General features: G+C 39.6%; 1 protein-coding gene across 1 annotated transcript in view; it reads right to left on the bottom strand.

Annotated features, from left to right (window-relative positions):
- The window catches only part of Cfap61 (cilia and flagella associated protein 61), a 237,419-nt gene that overhangs the window by 163,092 nt on the left and 52,733 nt on the right, over positions 1-21,594 (bottom strand). Inside the window, exons 9-12 of the mRNA XM_042666424.1 lie at positions 19,273-19,338; positions 15,758-15,936; positions 13,446-13,485; positions 9,034-9,173 (exon numbers count right to left, since the gene is read on the bottom strand). Of these exons, the coding sequence (XP_042522358.1) occupies positions 9,034-9,173; positions 13,446-13,485; positions 15,758-15,936; positions 19,273-19,338 (425 nt within the window). The remainder of the gene's footprint in view (positions 1-9,033; positions 9,174-13,445; positions 13,486-15,757; positions 15,937-19,272; positions 19,339-21,594) is intronic.

Raw genomic sequence — 21,594 nt, 5'->3', positions numbered from 1 at the left:
GGCTCAGGCCGAAATTTTCTGAATAGAGACCCGGAAACACAACAAATCAAAGAAAGGCTGGACAAATGGGATTGTATAAGGTTGCAGAGCTTCTGCAGGGCAAATGACATAGCTAGCAAGATCAATAGAAAGCCCACGGACTGGGAGAAGATCTTTACTAGCCATACAACGGACAAGGGTCTCATATCTAAAATATACTTGGAACTCAAAAAATTAAACCACCCAACAACAAATCCTCAAAGAAACAACTGCCCAATAAGTAAGTGGGCGAAAGACTTAAAGAGAAGCTTCTCTGAAGAAGAAAGAAGGATGGCCAATAGACACATGAAGAAATGTTCAACATCCCTAGCCATAAAAGAAATGCAAATCAAAACAACATTGAGATATCACCTCACTCCAGTTAGAACAGCAAAAATCAAGAACTCTAACAACAACAGATGCTGGAGGGGATGTGGACAGAAAGGAACCTTACTTCATTGTTGGTGGGAATGTAAACTTGTTCAACCACTTTGGAAAGCAGTATGGAGGTTCCTCAAAAGACTCCACATAGAGCTCCCCAACGACCCAGCAATCCCACTTTTGGGCATTTACCCAAATGATCACAAACAAGGCCACACTAAAGCTACCAGCACAACTATGTTTATTGCAGCATTATTTACCATAGCTAAGACATGGAACCAACCCAGATGCCCCTCAGTAGATGAATGGATCAAGAAGATGTGGTATATATACACAATGGAATTCTATGCCTCCATCAGAAAGAATGACATTGCCCCATTTGTTAGGAAATGGAAAGGCTTGGAAAAAATTATATTAAGTGAAGTAAGCCAGGCCCAAAGAAACATAGGTCCCATGGTTTCCCTTATTTGCAATATCTAGTATAGGTATGAGTCAAGCGGAAAAAGTCAGATAATGTGATGTTAGGAAAACAAAACCTCAAATATGTATTTTAATGTTTTTGTTTCTTTCATGCATGTGTTTCTAATGCATTTATAAGATTATTTCTTTGTTGCTTTGTATGTCCCTCCCCCACAGTGTAACCCCTGCTATCACTATATTTGATGTCAGTATAACATGTGGAGGAGACGGGGACAAACAAGTCGTTTAAGGATTCAGGTGGACCTGTTGCAACAATGAGAAGTACAAAATGTCATGTCAAAACCAGCTTTACAATGTCGGTGGGGGGGGGGGGAGGGGGGGTATGATTGGGTGGGAGGGAGGGGGGAGGCTGGGAAGGGAGGTGAAGGGTAAACAAAGGAGGAGGACGCAATGCTTGGTAAGAAATGTATGCATTATCCTGCCCATGTAATTGTAACCCCTCTGTACAGTATGTTCTCAAATAAAATAAAATAAAATTTAAAAAAAAAAAAAAAAAAAAAAAAAAAAAATCTGGAAACTCTGACCTTCCCATCACTTTTCCTGGTTCTACTTTTCTCCATGCTCTTACCTTAGATTTATTTGTTTCACCACTTCTCTTCCTTTTAGAAAAAGCTTCACCAAAATGGTACTGTTGCTGTTAGCACACGGCTAGAGCAATGCCTGGCTAGAACATAGTAGCTGTTCAGTGAGTGAGTGATGCAAGACGCATAGAGATAACTAGTGAGCTTTCCCATGTGTATTATATGTTTTTCTACATCCGCTGAGTGCTGCAATCAAGTTACAAAGAATGTGGTAGGAACCAGGAAAGTCACCTTCCTGTAGGAAGTCTCAAAGTCTAAATCCCATAATAGACTACTCTGAAAAAGTTAGCTGGCCAAGGGTTCTTCTGACCTCCAGCAGAGCTGTGTAAGTATGGAGTGAAGCAAAACACAAACTTTTTCACCTTGTCTGCCCATGAAAAGTGTCAATGAGTGTGTACAAGCATTCTGCATCACATTGTGGAGCTATCATATTTGTTATTTATAGTCACCAGAGAGGAACACTTGAGAATTTCAATTTCAAGAGGAGGGATGAGTACTAGTGACACATTTGTGCCCTGCTTTAAAGCAACTCTGTTCAATATGAAAAGCTCTAGCTCTAGGTGGCTGTTGAGCACTGGAAATGTGGCCAGAAAGTCACATGTGCTTGAACTTATACAATATCAAGTGACTTTTGATGAGTTTGTACAAAATTATAAGGTACCTCAATCTTTTTATACTAATTACATGTTGACACAGTATTTTCTGTTTGAGGAATTAAACACTGTGATTTATTTCATGTTATTTTAAATTATTACATTATTGTGGCTACTAGAAAAACCTAAAATGACAATGTAGTCACTATTTTTACCAGATGGAATCTGCTTTATATACCTGTAATTTGCTTCTGATCACTATTTCTTTTTTTTTTTATTGTGATTAAGTGATTACATAATTTCCCAAATTTCACAGTATTGTGGGATAGTGATGCTCAGTTAAAGTCACAAACACATTCTAACTTTCCTGGAGCAAATTGTCTATCACGGTCTATAACATATAACGGTGCACACATATACACCATACATGTGATCACTATTTCTTTAAAGTTCATGTGTGCAAGTATGTGTGTATGTACCAGTACCAGGGCTTGAACTCAGGGTCTAGGTGTTGTCCATCACCTTTTTCATGCTTAGCTTGTGCTGTGCCACTTGAGCTACAGATCCACTTCTGGCCTTTTGGGTTAACTGGAGATAAGTCTCATGTTCTTCCCTGTCTGTGCTGGCTTCGAACTGAGATCTCACATCTCAGCCTCCTGAGTAACTAGTATTACAGGCATGAGATACTGCCACTTGGCTCTTAGAATATTTTAAACTCAGCTTTAAAAGCGTGTTAGTTCACCCCTGTAATCTGAACACTTGGGAGGCCTGAAGCAGGAGGAGACTTGGTGAATTTCAGGCCAACATGACTACAATGCAAGACCTAGTCTTAATATAACAAAAGAAAAATGATATCAAAAACAAAAGCCACAGGTGGCCTATTTCCCTTCTGGCTCTGAACTATGGCTTATGTTTCTGGTACTAGGAATGGCAGCCATTTTTTCTGGCTTTAACTAGAATGAAATGAAAGGGACCTGTGGCTAGCAAAAAAGAAAATGCAATGTGATAAAATTCTCCATTGTTTTTATATATCGATTGACGGGAGCATCAAGAAAAAAATTAATGTGCCTAAGAAATAAATTCACAATTAACATGTAGTTACTAAAAATGAATTATTAGAATTGAGATTGTAAGAAGGGTGCCATTCAGTGAATCAGTCACAAATGTGTATTAAACTTCTGCTGTGTGTCCAATGTGTTCTTGTGCTGAAGATCCATCAAAGACCAAGACAGTTCACCATTCCTGCCCTTGAAGGGCTGACCCTGCATCTACTCCAGAGCCATATTCTGAGAAAATAATCCTGAAATCTCTTAAATTTTAAGTGATGTAACGAGGTCAGAAATGAATGATGAAGTAGGGCACTGGTGTCTCGCACTTATAACCCTAGCTACCTAGGCTGTCCAGGTGCAATCCTCAGATAAATACAGGAGACTCTTATCTCCAGTTAACTAGCTAAAAGCCAGAAGTGGAGGCTCAAGTAGAATACATGTTTTAAGAGAAAAACTCAGGAAAGAGTGCAAGCTCCAATTTGGGCATGAAAGAGAGAGAGAGAAAAAAATGAGAAAAGAAGGAAAGAAAGATGGAAGGAAGGAAGGAAGGAAGGAAGGAAGGAAGGAAGGAAGGAAGGAAGGAAGGAAGGAAGGAAGGAAGAAAGGAAGGAAGGAAGGAAGGGAAAGAGAAAAAAGAAAGAGAAATAGATGATGAGTTATGGAAACTTTCAACTGTAATTTTAGCTCTAAAAATCCCCTTGAAAAATAAAATGACCTCAAATAAAATATGTAAAGATGCTAAGTGATTTATTCTTACCACATGCAATCCATATTAAAATGAAATGGATCTTATAGATGTCATGCTCATTCCAAAGGAGAATTATCCAGCAACTTATCTCTTACTTTGCCCTGTTCCTAAACAAATCATAAAGATTTAGAGTATTGAGGATCTATGTAATAATACTAAGTACCTTCTGAAGAGTAAATTTTAGCTCTAGTAAATATTTTTTAAAAACTAATAATATTCTTAGGAGATGATCACAAAGGCTCAATAACTATTTGCATATGATCATATAAAATGATATTTATCAAAATGAACTCCAGGAAATGGAAACAAGAGGTTTTATGTTATTTTGCTTATTTTCAAGAAATGGAAACAAGAGGTTTTATGTTATTTTGCTTATTTTTTTTCCCTCCTTTGTCACTGCTTTTGCTTTCTGTACCTTTTGTCTTGTATGTAAGTTTATCTGTTTCGGGGAGGGCAAGGAGGAACACAGAAATAGTGGGACAAAGGGTGAACGAATGCAGTAGTTACACTTACTAGATGGTATGTTGAAAATGAACTATAACACTTGTGAGAGAGGGGGATCGGGAGGGGAAAACTGAGAGAAAAGAAGGAAAGAGGTAACACTGTTCAAAAAGAAATGTATTCATTATCTGATTTATCTAACTGTAACCTTCTGTACGGTAACTTTACAATAACAATTTAAAAAGAAAGAAAAAAAACTAAGTCTTTTTGATGCCTATACATCAGTCTGGCATCAGTCTGAGTCCTGGCGGAACTAGCAAAGATGGTGGCTTACTGGATGTACCCAAGTGTGACCCTTCTTGTACCTTTTCACAGCGTCACATAACAAGGTTCTGATCTTCCTTTGTCCATTAAGGCTACTATGGTAGACCCTACCTTTCAGCTTCAAAGCTTAGCACCTAGAAAAAGAACGTTCCCGTCTCCTTCTCTTTCATTCTGTTTCCTATCTGACCTTCCCAAAAGTAAATAGATACTCAGTACCCAGAATAGTTTACTTGTTCTTTACTCAAGGTCCAGGAAAGCTCTGAAGCCACCCTGAACATATGAAGAGAGCTTAAAGGGTTTTCCTTATCCATCCAGAGGGCTCCCTCCATCACCAGGAAAAGCAAGGTCTATTGAGGAGTTTGCTCTCCTAACCCTTCCCATACCCAGGTCACTCTTCTCTCTTACACACACTCTCTCTCTGATGTACCCATGAGTTCTCAGGAAATGTCCAGTCTCCATGGAGAAATGTGAAAATCCCTGCCCAATGGTCCCTTCTTGGGACTAAAGGATGTACAGTCTTTTGGTCACCTGCATCACATGACATTTCTAGTCTTTTACTTTTTTTTTTCTTTTTTGCTGAATCCAACCTCAAAAGTCACAAGAGAAATTCTAAAATAGAAAACAATATATCAAAGTGGAAAGGAAAATATTTACCACATGATTTTTCAGCCCTAAATTGAAGAAGTACATAGTTGTAGACACCTACAAGTGTATGTGTGTGTCCAATTTATTTTATGTCAGCCTTGCAGAAAACAGAGTGTTGTTGATGCCAGTAAGTCAAAACATAACAGTAGAAAGAAGAAAATGAGATCTGAGACTTTCTAAATTCCGGGAGTGGGGGAGGGCCGGGTAGACTGTCAGTGGAACAATGTCATAGATCTACAAAGCAATTATCCAGCTACTGGTATTTCAGCTTACGCCAAACCAACCAACCAAATGAACAAACCAACACCACCAAATGACGACCATAAATAGAAATAATGACAAAATAAAAAAGGAAGTTTCTACTGGATTCTAGTCAATGAGGCCAAGTAAGAGCACAAGAGGATTGTCATCACTAAATATTCTCCATGATAATGTGAGTCTCAAATAGGTGTCGTTGTGATAAAAAAGGCAGCCAGGCCCAAGTGAGCCACTTGGAAAAACAGATGAAACACACACACACAGAAGACGAACAGAGGGGAAGATCTATTCAGAGGTCAGCTACCTAAGACATTTTCATTTACTGAGCAAAGCCGACAAACTTCTATGATCCAATTCAAAGGCTATTTTATTCATGGGAAATAATTCTTAGCCCAATAAATATTAATGGAATGTATCCATCTGAGACATATTTGCCCAATTTTTTTTTAATGTCAGATTTCAGAACAGCTTGGAGAAGCAGCAAGATGGAATGCACAGCCAGTCCACCAAATGCATCCTGCACTAATGAATAAGTAAGGAGGAAAGGCCAGTGAACAGGTAAAGAATAGGCAAGCAGGAGGAAAAAAGAGAAAAGCATTTTACACTATATTACCCTATATTAAGCTTGGAAACATCCTCGAGATTACTATTCAATGTGAAAGTGTTGAAGCAAAAACGTCATTTGTCCACATTTAATGTTCGCATAACCATTGGGGGATATACTCTTTTCAAAAGATGAAGTCACTGAAAGCGATTACATGGAGGCGGGGTGTAGAATTGCTGACAGAATAGGTAGCCACCACTAAGAATTCAATGAATTATTTGTCCTGGTGCTCATCAGCATGGCCAGAGGGCAGATGATAGACATAAAAATAATTTCCCAAGGGAAGAAGGAGGAAATGAGGTGGAGGACAAGAACATGAAGTCATGAAATTTAAAGTAACCAAACTTAAGAGCAGGAACAATGCATCCCAAATGTCAAAGGGAGTGCAGCAAAAAAATAAATACCTACATGGAAGATCGTGTTATATTTTAAAACAATGGTATAAAGGGAATAGACGGCAAGATCCTGTGCCCTCACCACGCCCCCGTGATGAGTCTCTCGCCTCTCCATGTCTTCACTCAAGTCACCTCTGTTGTGCACCGTGGGGGCAGGTAGCCTCCTCCACATCCCTCCTTCCCTCTTGAACTCGCCTTATTTGCCCCTTAACTTCTATGTCTTCTTTTCATGTCTTTTTCCTTTAGCCAGAGTATAGGCTCATGAGAGCAAGGATTTCTGTTGGATCACTTCTGCTTCTTCAGCACAGTAAACAGAATGAATTAGAATGAAAGAGATTTTTTTTTTGTTCAACAAAAAAATCTGTTCACTACAGATTTGGAAGTTTCAAAACAACAATGAGGTGCCACCTGATACTTTCTAGAATGAACAAATCACTAAGAACAGCAAGTGCTTGTGAAGGTGTGGGGCAGGGAGAATCCTCAGACAAGTGCAGCAACTTTGGAAGACACTTGGCCAGTTTCTTACAGAAGTGAACACATTCTGACCATAGCATCCAGCATTTTAACGCTTGGTTAGCCGAGTAAGTTAACAACTTATGTCCACATGAGAGCCTTGCACAAATGTGTTTATATAAACGGTTTTGTTCATAACAGTTCAACCTAGGCGGAGGAAGCAACCAAGGTGCCTCAGAAGGTGAATCATAGACTAGTTGCCAGGATTACAGGGAATTAGGAATGAGCAGGCAGAGTACAAAGGATTGTTAGGGCAGTGAAACCACTTTGTATAGGATTATGTCAGTATACGTTTTGCATAGATCATATAACACCAAGAGGGAAACCTAATATAACCTATGGCCTTGGGTTGATAATGATGTATCTGTTTATCAGTTGTAAAAATGGACCATTCTGGAGCTGGGCAGCATTGATAGGGGTATGGGAAGTGCATGTGGAAGCTGCATTTTCTGCTCTATTTTGCTATGAAATAAAATTGCTCTTTAAAAAATGGAGCTGAGTTAATGAAAACAAAGCAAGAATAGGTGATCATCTTCATTCTATCCGTCCCACAGCCCTGCATCTCAGAGGAGCATCAGGTAAATAGAACCCTATGTATCTTTCTAGAACTTCTGTACATAGCAAAATAAAAATATACCTGAAAGTCCCATTGTAACCTCTTTCCTCTTGTTCTGAATAATGGAATCAATTGAATCATTTTTTTTTTCTTTCTGGGAACATGCTTAACTGACTAGTGATGCATCTCCTACCTCCCCCTGCAGCCAAGGAGGGCCAGGCAACCAAGTTCCTGACCTCCAAAAGTGAAGAAAAGGGATTCTATGTCCCTCAAGAGAAAAGTGCTTCTCATTCTACCTTTGTTCATTCTACCCTTCCTGAAGTCCAGCATGTAGCTGTGGTGTTCTGAGACAGCTTTAAAAAATTATCAGTCAAATTAAAATTAGATATGAATTGCTCAAAAACACTATTTAAAAAACATGCTGAATTTTTTCTTTTTTCTTTTGTTGCATAGAAGGGAAAAACCCAGGCCCACCTGATGCACACTAAGTTCTCACTCTACCATTGATCCACGCCAGGTTATTCCCATCACACTTGCGGATTCACATTTACATGTGTGCTTGAGTCTTGAAAAGACAGGAGGCGGGGATCATATCTGTAGGTTTTTCTCCATTGTATTCTAGTACTTAGCACTGAGCATTTGTTTCCTATTTTTTTTCTCCTTTAAGATGGTGGCCTTGAATTGACTATATCTCAAGAGATGCATTAGCCTCAGCTTCTGGAGGGTTGGGATTAGAGGTGCACCACCACACCCCATCCTATATAGTCTATTATTTATTTATTTCTTTTGCCAGTATTGGGGCTTGAACTCAAGGCCTCGAGCTCTCACTCAGCTTTTTCATGCACGGCTGGTGCTCTACCACTTGAGTCATGCCTTCACTTCTAATGTTGTTCTGGTTAATGGAGAAACAGTCTTTCAAATTTGGCTGCCTTTTAACATCAATCCTCAGAGCTCAACTTTTTGAGTAGCTAGGATTATATTATCTTGTTTTCAATATTTCCGTTTAACTCCTCAGTCACCTGGGAATCTAGTTACCTTAAAATATGAAAAAAGGTCTCTATCTTTATTTTGCCCTACTATTAACAGAATAATCTTTCCTCTTCTCACTACTGGGACATACACTTTATCACCGATGTATACATTTACACATTTATACACAGCTCTTACTATGGGTCTGTGGAGGGATTCTTTCTTGTGCTATTTTGTTCTGTCTATTGGCAGTGTGTCACTATTCTGATTATTGTGGATCTACATTATGTTTAATACCTCGTAGGATGTTTCTTCTCAGCATTACTCTTCCCTTACACGTATTAGTTAAAAATTACTTGCTCATCCTCTAGCAAAAGTCTTCTCTCTCTTTCTCTCTCTCTCTCTCTCTCTCCCTCCCTCCCTCGCCTCACTCTCTCAGTTTCATGGATTGTCACATGCTGAAGATGTGTTCACATACTTGAGCAATCCAGCCCGATGAAAGACATAGAGGTCATGGTTGAGGCTACAATTGTTGAAGGGGACGATCTTCACGAAGTTCTGGACGAGGACAAACTCAGGAGTGAGATGGGGCAGAGAAATCATGCAGAAGTCTTTGTCCTAATGTGATTAGAACCCAGGACACAGGATATAGTTAAAAAAATCCATCATTAACCAAACTCCTGTTTGAGAACACTAGGGAAAATAGAAGCAAAATGAATGTTTAGGAAAAGATACGGAAAATAAATCTGCCTACAATTTGGAAAGTAATCACATAAAATTCAGGGAGCTAGGCCCACTAGAAGAGTAAGGAGGAAATATCTGAGTCTGGCTGAAAACTGAACAAATAAATATTGAAAGAATAACACCCATTTGGTAGAGCTTTTTGTTGTTAGTTTGCTTAAATCAAGGGGATATGGTACTGGGATTTGAACTCAGGACCTGGCATTTGGTAGGCAGGTGCTATACTTCTGAGTCACACCTCCAGTTCTTTTTGCACTAATTATTTTTGAGATAGAGATTTTAAAGCATTCTCACTTTCAAATTCACTTGTGTCCATAAGTAAGTGAACCAGCATTGTATCTGAGCCAAGATTTTCACTTACTAAGTGACCTAACTATAGCCTGGGTGAGATGAGAGAGTTACCCTACCCCTTCTGGATCTATACATAAATGTGTGTGTGTGTGTGTGTGTGTGTGTGTGTGTGTGTGTGTGTGTGTGTAGTGTGTGTTATCATGTTGTGATTCCTGATAAAAAGCCAAGGGCAAGTTTGAATCTGCGCAGTAGGTTTAGTGGCAATAGGAAGATCTGCATGTGCTGACAGACACCATTTACAAATTCTAAATCTTTGCTGTCCATATGGCCACATCTGGTTAGTGACAATTTGGAATGTGGGTGGTATATAACTAAGAAATTAATTTTTTGTACCAGTACTGGGGACTGAACTCTGAGATTGTACAATTCCTTAGCTTTTTCACTCAAGGCTTGGTACTCTACCAGTTGAGCCGCAGCTCTACTTCTGTTTTTTTTTTTTTTTTTAATGGTTAATTGAATAGTCTCACAGATTTGCCTGTGAGGGCTAGCTTGGAACTGTCATCCTCACGCTTCAATCTTGTGAGTAGCTAGGATTATAGGCATGAGCCACTGGCTCTTAAGAAACTGATTTTTTTTTTTTTTTGGTCAGTCATGGGGCTTGAACTCTAGGCCTGTGTACTGTCCCTCAGCTTTTAAGCTCAAGGCTTGCACTCTACCACTTGAGTCACAGTGTCACTTCCAGTTATCTGGTGGTTAATTGGAGATAGTCTCATAGCCTTTCTGCCCAGGCTGGTTTTGAACCACGATCCTCAGATCTCAGCCTCCTGAGCAGCTAGGATTACAGGCATGAGCCACTGTCACTGGCTAAAACTGAATTTTTTTTTTAAGGGCAAGGAGTCTTTATTAGCTGAGTACAACCATGCCCGCCCCACTCATCAGGTAGTGAAGCATAGTGATCAAGCTCTCTCACACTCAGAATGGCTTATCAAAGAAAGAGGACACATGCCAGTGGTTATGTACATGACAGAAACAGTCAATAATCACAAACAGCAATTTCCAGTAAACAAAGCAATAAGGCAGAAGCAAAGACCACATTCTGGATTTTTCCTTTGTTAGGGGTTTAACTGATGTTTACCAAAACACATCCCAAGCTTCCTATTTACAAGAAAATACATTTCAAACTTATTTCACACATCCTGAACTTCTTAAAGAAACTGAATTTTTAATTAATTTCATTTAAACTCATTTAAACTTTAAAAACCAGTATCCAATTGCATTTATTGGAGAAGTTTTTTATGTGGGTTTAGGTTATGCAAATCTGCTCATTCTAACTTGAATACATGAATTTTTTTCTTTTGTTCCAGGCCTGGGGCTTGAACTCAGGACCTGAGCACTATCCTTGAGCTTTTTTTGCTCAAGGGTAATACTCTATCATTTCAGCTACAGCTCTACTTCTGGCTCTTTTAGTGGTTAATTGGAGAGAAGCGTCTCATGGACTTTCTTGCCCAGGCTGACTTTGCACTGTGATCCTTGGATCTCAGCTTCTTGAGTAGTTAGGTAGGGTTAAAGGTATGAGCCACTGGCACCCAACTAAGAATCTTTTTATGAGACTATCAATGTTATGAAATATACTACAAATCAAGTAGTTCAACAGAAATTCTGTATTTGCATTAATCCATGCTATTATGTAGAATACATATTGGATTTTATTATGGATCAAAAGTATAATCACTCATTAATAATTTTTCATGTAGATTATATGTTGAGGTGACTAAATCCAGGACATACTGAACTAGATAAAATCTGTTATTCAACTTGTTCACATGTCCAGTGGGGACATTCAGAATCACTAGTGTGGTTTGCATTTATGTCTATGGATGGTACTGCTTTAGGCTGTCTGTCCCTTGCAGCCACTTGATCCTCTGCCAGGTCCCCGCAGAAGCAGCCTGCTCTTCCCAGAGCTAATTTGTCCCTTTGGGATCTCGCCTCCCCTTGAACCCTGTGAAGGTATTACTTGTGCTAATCTAAAACCCTCAGGATATTTGTGCAACCCAAAGGAGTGAATCATTATTTGACTTTGTCTTCCTTCTTTCTAGCAAAATTAACACAACTCCTTTTGGGAAACTTTAACATCAGGCTGCCAAACTACTCAAGCTGAAAATAAGGGTTGGGTGCCACCTCTTGGCGGGGCTTCCTCAGGGAGAAGAAAACCAACTATAAGAGTTGCTTCAACTTGAAGGATTAAGGATGAAGTCATGAAGGCATTTTGCTCTTGTGTCCTCACATCCCCAAATCAAATAGAATTAGAAGGTGAGTAGGTCTTCTACCTTTCTACTCCAGCACTGCTTTCAAAATGCTAGTGGATTTACCGTTAGGTGGACTTGAAAACAGGAATTAAACCCAGTTTAAAGAAAAATCTTTGAGACATCTTTAAGAGAAACAGCCTTTGGAAATTCTATGTTGGGGTTAGTCCATACTGCCTTATGAGCTTTGAAAATGTCTTAAAATTAAAATTAATGAGGCCCTTTTTCAAGGCTTCATTATGTTTTTTTAAATGATAAAGCCTAAGATTACATGACATTCAGGAAACAAAATTAAACTATATTTATTTTCACATTGGTATAAAAGAGAGTAGCAATGATAGCTATTTTGCTTGAAGTTAGCCAACTGAGGTAGTATATTTATTGACTCAGCAGACAAAACTTTATGGAAATCCATTTTTGTCTCTCAATTGTCTTTCTTCTCTATACTTCTCAGAAGTACTAACAAATGGATTATAATTTTTATGCTGAGGTAACAATGAAACAAGGATGAAAGAGTATAGTTTAGAATAGGTAGCTCATACCTGTAATCCTATCTGCTCAGGAAGGTGAGATAGAATTGTGGTTCAAAGCAAGCTAAGCAGGAAAGTTCATAAGACTTTTACCTCCAATTAACCATCAAAAAGCTAGAAATACATCTGTGGCTCACATGTTAGAGTGACAAGCCTAAGCAAAAAAGTAGTCAAGGACAGTGCCCAGGTCGTGAGTCCTAGCCTTAGGACAAGCAAAAAGGAAGAAGAAGAAGAAGAAGAAAGGGGGGGGGAGGAGGAGGAGGGGGGGAGGGGGAGGAGGGGGAGGAGGGGGAGGGGGAGGAGGGGGAGGAGGAGGAGGAGGAGGAGGAGGAGGAGGAGGAGGAGGAGGTGGAGCAGGAGGAGGAGGAGGAGGAGGAAGAGGAGGAGGAGGAGGAGGAGGAGGAGGAGGAGGAGGAGGAGGAGGAGGAGGAGAAAAATGTCAACCCACCCTGAAATAACCCTGCTTAAATCTGGATGCCTGTGTACCATGTAAACCATGCCAGACCTTGAGTAAGGCCCTAGAAACAGGTAGGGAAGGAGAGAGCCTGAAAATCAGACACAAAAATCTACTTTCCTGTCTACAAAAAAAGCAGTACAATGATTTCTGAATAAACTTGAGCCAGGATCAGCTAGAAAGTCTGGCTCCCTAAATTCACTGAAGTTTAAATTTACTAAGTGATCTAATTTACTTTAGTGCAATATCTGGCACTTTCATGTACTACTATGAATGATTTGATTCTAATAAAAACACCAAATGGTTTATTAGATTATTTTAAGATGAAAAAGATCTCTAAAGAAATTATACATTGAAAGAAAACTGTTAAAATAGCATGACTGATGAATTATTGAAAATGATGGCATTTCCTTTTGTGTTGATGATATGTCATTATTCTCAGAACACAGATACAGTTCAAATGTCGCCATTCATAGCATTTTAAATGTCTACATAATGAACATGATATTTTACTTTTCTATAACTTAACTATGAAACTAGTCATGCTACTCAAAATTTAGCAGGTACTTACAGGAAAAAGACTGAAAACAAAACTCATAAAATCCAGTGACCTGTAAACAAGATAGAATACACTGTCACTGGATAGCAAATAAATGTAGCATCATTGGGCATTTAAAGATATTTGTGGCTTTCTCCCTGTTGGGCAGTAATGAATAGCCAACCACTCTTCTGAATTTGTGTCTAGTACCGTGTTAATTGGCTGCATAAACCATAAACCTCAGATGTCACTAATATTTTGTAAAACAGTAGATACTGTCATCATGATGAATAATTTCTGCACATTTGAAAAGCCAAATAAAAGATGGTCATTCTATGGATAAGGTACTTGCTTTCCATTTGAAAGATTTGAGTAGAGACATGGGTATACTATAGTCTAGTATGATCTTCTTTCTCTCTATTTTACAAGCTATCTTCTGACAGAAGCCTATACACACTCACAGGTAAATCATAAGCTTATTCAACTTCTATTTAAAGACCCCCAAATTGCATCTAGGCCCAATCATATCTAAATACATAAGGGGAATAAACATAAAATAACAAATCTAGAAGAGCTTTACTGTACGAGCTTTTCAGATCTCTACAATATAGTCAGAAAATTCCAATTCTAAGATTTCTTAGAAGTTGAAATTGTATATATCTATGTAAATGTATATATAGATAGATATCTATCTATCTATCTATCTATATATCTATCTATATACATGTAAAAGTAAAACATGGTTCTAGAAAGAACTAGAAGATTGGGGATATATTTAAATCTATCCTCTTAAAAAGGAAATGGCCAGTATTGTTCTTGGTCATCTGAAAGATTCAAGCTCTATTGAAACCAGTCAGTCTTTTCCTCTTTAAGAACATTCTGTGGACAAATGATGCAGGAAACATCTCAAAGGAGATGTGGAGCTTGGGTCTCAGGTCCAGTCGTCCCTATTTAGTGTGGGGTGGGGGCAGCACTTATTGAATATACCGGTGCTCTGGAGGGAAAGGGAGTGGAGTGACTGAGTGATGATCTGGGAACATTCAGTCTTTCTGTGCTCAACATCATGCCTCCGTTATCCAGCAGCTCTCCTGGACTGGATAAGGGTGTCCCACTTATCTAGAGCCTTAGAAATGGGTACAGCTTGAGGCACGAGACTGAGTTCATCTTGAAGCATTTGCTCAGGAATAAGAATACGGTACATTCAGGCTTCTAAGAACCTTTGCTGGAAAATAAACCAGAACGTTTTCCTCAGCTACTTTGGCCCAAAGAAGTTGACACCTCCCTAAGAGTAGAGGATAGCAGGGGACCAGAGCAGAGATCGAAAGGCAATCCTTAATTGGCTATAGAAGTCTGGGATTGAGCCCTAATTAAAATTGGCCTTATCACTTGAGTTATCTTTAGTTGTGTGAGGAAATTACATTTTTTTATCAAGTCAATTTTTCTCATTTATTTACTTTTGGTGTTAGTATTGGGGCTTGAACTGAGCAGCTTGTACTCTTGGTTGGCTTCTGCACTCAAGATCAGCCCTATATCACTTCAGTCACACCTCCACTTCCAACTTTTCACTGGTTAATTAAGAGGTAAGAGTCTCAAGAGTCTCTCAGATTTGTCTGCCTAGGCTGCTTCTAACCACAATCCTCAGATCTCAGCCTCCTGAGTAACTAGGATTATTCAGTGAGCCACCGGTGTCTGGCTATCAAACCAGTGCCTCCCTTTATGCCCTCTAGTACTTGGGCTTGAACTCAGGACCTAGGTACTGTCTTAGAGCTTTATTGCTCAGGTCTAGTGCTTTGTCACTTGAGTCACAGTTCCACTACTAGCTCTGTTGTGGGTAATTGGAGATCAGTCTCATGAACTTTCCTGCCTGGGCTAGTGGGCTGCCTTTGAACTGTGATACTTGGATCCTAGCCTTCTGAGGAGCTAAGATTAAAGGTGTGAACCACCAGTGCCTGGTTCAAGCCAGTTTTAATTGTATTTTCTGTTAGCTACAACCAATAGGCCCCAGGCAAGAGCCAATCCAAACCTGAAGTTTTCAAGAAGTACAAACGTTAAGAACCATAGCAGCATACGATTACATGGTGGTAATTTTCTCCATCTTCAATTATAATGTAGGTGACAGCTAGACTGGCCAGCTTTCTTGCCTTACCCAAATTTTATATACTAGAATCTCTGGATGGGGCCCAGAAATCTGTTTCATTTTGTTTTGTTTTTCAAAAAATAAAACCCAGGATATTAGGATAAGAGGTTAAGTTTGGAGACCACTTGTTCTGTCAGATTTAAACCTTGTCCCACCATTGCTATAAGACGTTCTCATCAAAATAGAGAACCTAGAGGGGAGTACTTGCCTTGCTTCATATTTCTCATCAATACAAAATAGCTGAATACAAAAGACTGCAGAGGCTCCCTTATAGGTGGGGTGAAAGTTGCTGGGCTCTTCAGGCCACAACTGGAGAGTGGAGCTCTCACTGCTGAAGATCTCGTTTATGCCAGCAACAGAAATCTCACTGAATGGTTTTCCTATGTCCTAGAACAAGAAGAGAGGGAAAGTTAGTAGGAATCCTGTTTGTTTCCTGCAGTTTTATAGGCAAATGGTTAGCTGAGTTTCATATTATGATGCACCTAGGATAGGTGTGGCTGTCTCACTTGAAGCAACTTCATCCTGGGCCAGGACTAATTTTAAGATGTTCTTTATGAGATTAAAAATTTATAAAATGGTTTAAGCAAGTGTTTACACAAAGGCCAGAAAATAAATGCTTGCGGTTGACTTTTGATATTGGGCCTATATTTTAACTACCACTGAATACAGATAAGAGCATAAAGGGATTATGTACACATGCAAAATTGCTCTGACCCCTATATTGTTTTTAATTATGATTCTGTGGTACAAGAATTTTTTGTCTTTTGGAGTTCAGGCAGGGAGTGGGTGTGGAGGTGACATGGAGCCCAGCAAAGCCCAGTTGACTACAGCCACCAGCAGGTTAACACTGAGCATGTCCAAGTCTGATTTTAGGAGCATCTCAGATGAACATGATTCAAAGACTTTTCTGGAACTCTTTTAAATCAGAGTAATGGGTGCATAGATTCAAATTAAAATATTAGCATTAAAACTTTATAAAGACATTCATCAGTCCCCTCATCCTATACTCTATCTGCCTTTTTTCCTTTCCTTTCTTCTCTCCCTTTCCTTATCCTCCTCTGGCTTTTTTCTCTACTGGGGATTGAACTCAGAGCCTTGTCCTTGCTAGACAAGCATTCTGCCACTTCAGCATGCCCCCAGTCCTTATCTATTTCTAAACTATATGGTGTCTGTTCAGAATTCCTATTTTCATATGCTTTACCAGAATTTCCAAATGTTGATCAATACTATTTATAAGCTATCTGGCACTGGAAACACCTGTTACCTTTACTTTTTTGCCCTCTCTCTTTTAATTTGGACTTGATCTCTACTAGCCCACTGTATCATCTGCCTTCTGACTGTGTAACTCCTGTTTAAGTTCCAGGTCTTGTCTTTTTTTTTCCTTATCATAGTTTAGGCCCTTTCATCAATCCCAACTCTTGGGAGATAAAATTCAACAGTCACTGGCTAACTTGGGGCACCTTGTGGGATGATCAAGCAGAGACCTAGCATTCTGGGGGATGGCTACCTCCAGGGGCCTTATCTGGGAGCCTTTTCTTTGGGTCTATGTTCTTTTCGTGGTGGAGCAGGGTGGGGGGGGGGGTGATAATTAAGTTTTCTAAACTCCTGCATAAGGGACTGGGGGAAACAGGATAATGGCCGGCAGAGATGTGCATGTCCAAATCCCTGCAGCCATGGGTATGCTACCTTAAAGAGCAAAGGGACTTTGCAAATGCCATTAAATGAAGGGTTGGAGGAAGAAGAGCTTATCTTGGGGTTTTCCAGGTGGACACTAATGACATTATAAGGAACTTTATAATAGGGCAGCAGAAGGGTTAGAAGCAGAGAAAGGAAAAATTCTGTTCTGGTTCTCAAGACAGGGGAAGTTGCCAGAGGCTAAGGAATATACTTGCCTTCTAGAAGCTGGCAATTCCCTACGGGACAATTCCCCCTCTGTATCCTCCAGAAAGGACACACCTCCTTCTCTATATGGATCTTTGCATAGTTAGACCCATTTTGGACACCTGACCTCAAGGAATGTAAGGTAATTGATTTGTGTTGTTTTAAGCCACCAAATGGTGATTTGTTATCACAACAACACTAAACTCTTACAAGCACTTTGTTTCTGGTACTCAGAGAATGTGGCTGGAGGAAGGGAGAGAAATACTCTATTTGAAATATAGAAGTTTTGCTCCTCCATTCTCTGTCTGTCACCATTACCTCATATGGTACAAAACCTCATAAATTCAGGCTCTACCTGAACTTAAGAGTCTGTTTAACTTCTCTAGAGAACAGTCCCCTGGAGGTCCAGCCTGTCAGACATCCTTTATGCTCAGCCCCACTCCTCACTCCATTTCAGGAGAACCTCTAAGCCCTTGACCTTGTGGAGAATTCACACACTTTCACCAGTCTCTCATAGAGACTCAAGTATCAACTTCCTCAGCTGTGCAAAGACAATGTAAACGCCATCGATTTTCTTGATTCTAAATATTTTCAAAGTGCTTATCTTTCAATAACTCCTTTCCCTCCTGTTGTCTTTGTGGATGTGTGCCCTTTTCACTCCTTGTCATTTCAGTGGTTTTTACTGGAAGGGTCAGAAAATAAACATAGGAGATTGATCTACCTGTTTATCCAGAGGCTCTCTGGGGTTTCAATAGATTCTATTCGGGGCCAAGGGGACATTCTGGCTTCCTTCTGCATCCTTGTTTAGTTTCCTAAAAGAATAGCCTCTGTCTTAGAAACTGGATAGAAAACTATCACCCTCTGTGCAACCTCTGTCGCCCTTTGGGTACAAGCAATGAACTTTGGTAAATATAATCCTCTTCGTGTGGGTTCCTCTGGAAGAAAACCCTGAGCTAAGGGTCTTTGTCAGTGGCTGTGCTGTGAAATCTTTCAGAGAGAGTAGGTAAGGGAAGGCCATCAACACTTATGTGTCAGAAATGGGCTCCACCATGGTTCTGATCCCATAGAAATCTCTGGGAGACTGTAGAAAATACACTCAAGTCCTGTCCCCATCCTCAGAGGTAAAGGAGCTAATTTGTTGATTCCAGCTCCCTTCAGTCACAGACTGACGGTTGATCCCCAAAGAGTCTGGTTTGCTGCAAGTACAGTCCCAGCAAAACACCAGGCACTTCCAGCCCTCATCCTCAAGGTGAATGAATGCCATGGGGATGGGGATGGGGGCAGGGACCCAACAACCTATACTAATATGGACTCAGAAAGTGGACCTGTGCCTACATAGAGCCATCTCTCTCGGGCAGCACATCTTGCTCCTGTCCTGGATGTCTCTCTTCCCTGGGAGAGGACAGATCCTTCCCCAAGGAGAAATGGGAAGTTCATTTATGTCAGAGTCCTATTTGTTCTCTATTAAAAAATGGCACATGTACCCCCAAGCTGACTTCTACACAGACTCCTTAACTGCTCAGAATCTGGAGAGGAGACAGCAGTGAGTTGGCTTCCCACAGAGCTCCAATGTATGGGTGCACTATTCTGTGCTGGTGTCCCATTGACATCATGGGTCTAACTCCTGTACTCTGCCTCCTCAGGGTTCTTGAGGATTTGCAGGCTGACCCTTGGGAAGTCCATCGTTCTGAAACCAGAAGGACCTCAGGAATATGATCAAGCTTAACCACAATGTGGTCAGTGATAATGAGAGGAAGCTTTATGGAGCAGGGCTTAAGGACAGTGGTTTGTAAAAAACCAGGTGCAAGAGACAGCTAGGAAGGCTGAAGAATAAAGACCTACCTGTATGTCACTACTGCTGAGTGATGAAAGAGATTCATCAAGTCTCAAATCGTCCATGATTTTGCTCTGCAAATGACAATGGCAAGACACAAGACTTTACTGCATTTATAGTGATTTAGGATCCAAATTCTAGAAAAGGCTGCCACTGTTCAGACCCTGGTACCACTGCCAACTGGCTATGAAAGTAATGGATCCTCAGTTTCCTCATCTATAAAGAAAAAGGTGGGGGTGGGGGAATGAAAACAGCTTCCACTTCAGAAAGAAAGAGAGGGGAAGATAGGAAGAGGGAAGAAGAAGGGGAAAGAGAAGAGACAAAGGGAGTGAGAGAGGGACAAAGAGAAGGGGGAAGAGGAGGGAGGGAAGGAACAATGGAGGGAGAGAGAGGAGGAGGGAGAGATAGAAAAGACAACATTTTAAGCTGTTCTGCAGGCTTGTTATGTATAACTCTGAGTTGGATTTTTCTATGGTTGTGGTACACTCCACTACACAACCGTGTAGTGCCACTAAATGTCTGCCGTATCTCTACTGCACTCTGACACTCCCATTAAATACTTGTTTTTCTTTCATTCTGTTCCTTTCTTGTGTGTGTGCATGGATGAGCAGCAGACACCTCTAGTAAGCTGTCTTGCTGGCCTTAGTTCCCTTTCACGTTTATTTTTGAAAGAAATATATTTGTTGAGTACAGATTTCTAAGATGACTAGGTTTTTTTCCCTGCAGTTCTTTAAATATGACTACAGTCCTAGGGATATAGCTTAGTACAGCATATGCCTAGCATATGCATGGTCCTGGATTTGATACCACTTTATGGTTGCATTATTTCTAGCAATAAATTTATTGTCATCTTTACCTTGCAAGGATACTGTTACCTTTGTAAGGATACCCTGTTCCTGACTCAGTCTTTCACCCCCATGAGGTTCTTGCTGCCTTTATGATTTTCTCTTCCTCGCTGGCTTTCAACTATTTGATCAGTGTTGGTTTTGGTATAATTTTCTTCCTGTTTCTTGTTTAACTTCTAGTACATGTAGGTTAATTTATTAAGGATTCTTGGCAATTATTTCTTCAGCTTTTTAACCTCTCCCTTCTTCTATGTGGATTTGTAAATTCACACGTTTAGTTTTTTAAAGTTGAATTTTATCTCATTGATATATTCATCTTTTTTTAAAAAAAACTATTCTCATTTCTCTGTTTCAAGTTTACTCATCCTTTCTTCCATTCTGTTAATTCTTCCAGTATTTTTCAACTTATTCATTATAGTTTTTACATCTAGAAATTTGTTTTGGAACACTTTCATGTTTTATATTTCTAATTTTTAAACATAAAATATAGTTAAAATGCATCATTTTAATGTTCTTGTCCACTAATTCTAAAATATGTTCAGATGGTTTGGTTCCAATTAGTGGATTTATATCTTTCCTGTGCATCATATGTTCCCAGATTTTTAGTACATAGAAGTTTTATTGGGTCCCAAATATTGTGAATTTCACAGGATAATTTTATAGTAATACAAATATTCTTGGATTTTGTTTAGAGATCAGTAAAGATACTTAGAAACAATTTGATCCTTTTGGTCTGATAAATATCTCTAGATATCTAGATATCTCTAGATAAATATGTAGAGATATTTATCAGACAGAACTGGAGAAGTGCTTTCTTCAGAACAAATTATTCCCCTCTACTGAGGCAAGACTCTTCCATGCCCTTTAGCCATGCCTTGTGAAATAGTTTCCAGTATGGCTAGTAAGGACTGGTATTCCCAGTTTGTTATAAGCATTGGACACTGTTATCTAACCCTCTAGGAAGGTTCTTTCCTCAATCTACCCTTAGGAAACTAATCAGTACTCAGATGAAAATTCAATTGAACCCTGATGACAAATGATCTCTATCTTTCTGAAGCTTCCTTTCTGCTCCTGTCCTTCAAACCTTAGTGATTTTATTTTCCACCTTACACTTATAGATCTGTCTTTTCAGTTCAAGAAGTCTTAAGATTTCTCCTGTACTGTGAGGGAGCCAGGAAACTTGCTCTGGGCATTAAACTGAGACAATCACAGGATTTGCATGGCTCATTTTCTATGCTTAACTTTGTTACAGTGACAGATCTTGGAACGATGCCTTGTTTTATGTATTTTAGCCACTTTTTTGTTGTTTTAGACAAGACAGTAAATCCAGTCTCTCTTATTCCACTTTAGTCAGTCGCTTACTCCATTTCATTCAGAAGTATAGGTTCTTGGTATTTCATAATCCCATTCATTAGTTTCATTTCCCTCAATGATCTATGCCCTCCTCCTCCTCCTTCTTCTTCTTCCTCCTCTTCCTCCTCCTCC

Source organism: Dipodomys spectabilis, unplaced genomic scaffold (assembly GCF_019054845.1).
Source record: "Dipodomys spectabilis isolate Male_0828 unplaced genomic scaffold, ASM1905484v1 ptg000365l, whole genome shotgun sequence".
In the NCBI taxonomy this organism is placed as follows: domain Eukaryota; kingdom Metazoa; phylum Chordata; class Mammalia; order Rodentia; family Heteromyidae; genus Dipodomys; species Dipodomys spectabilis.
Note: the sequence above shows the minus strand (reverse complement) of the source record. Positions and strands in the feature narration are given on the sequence as shown.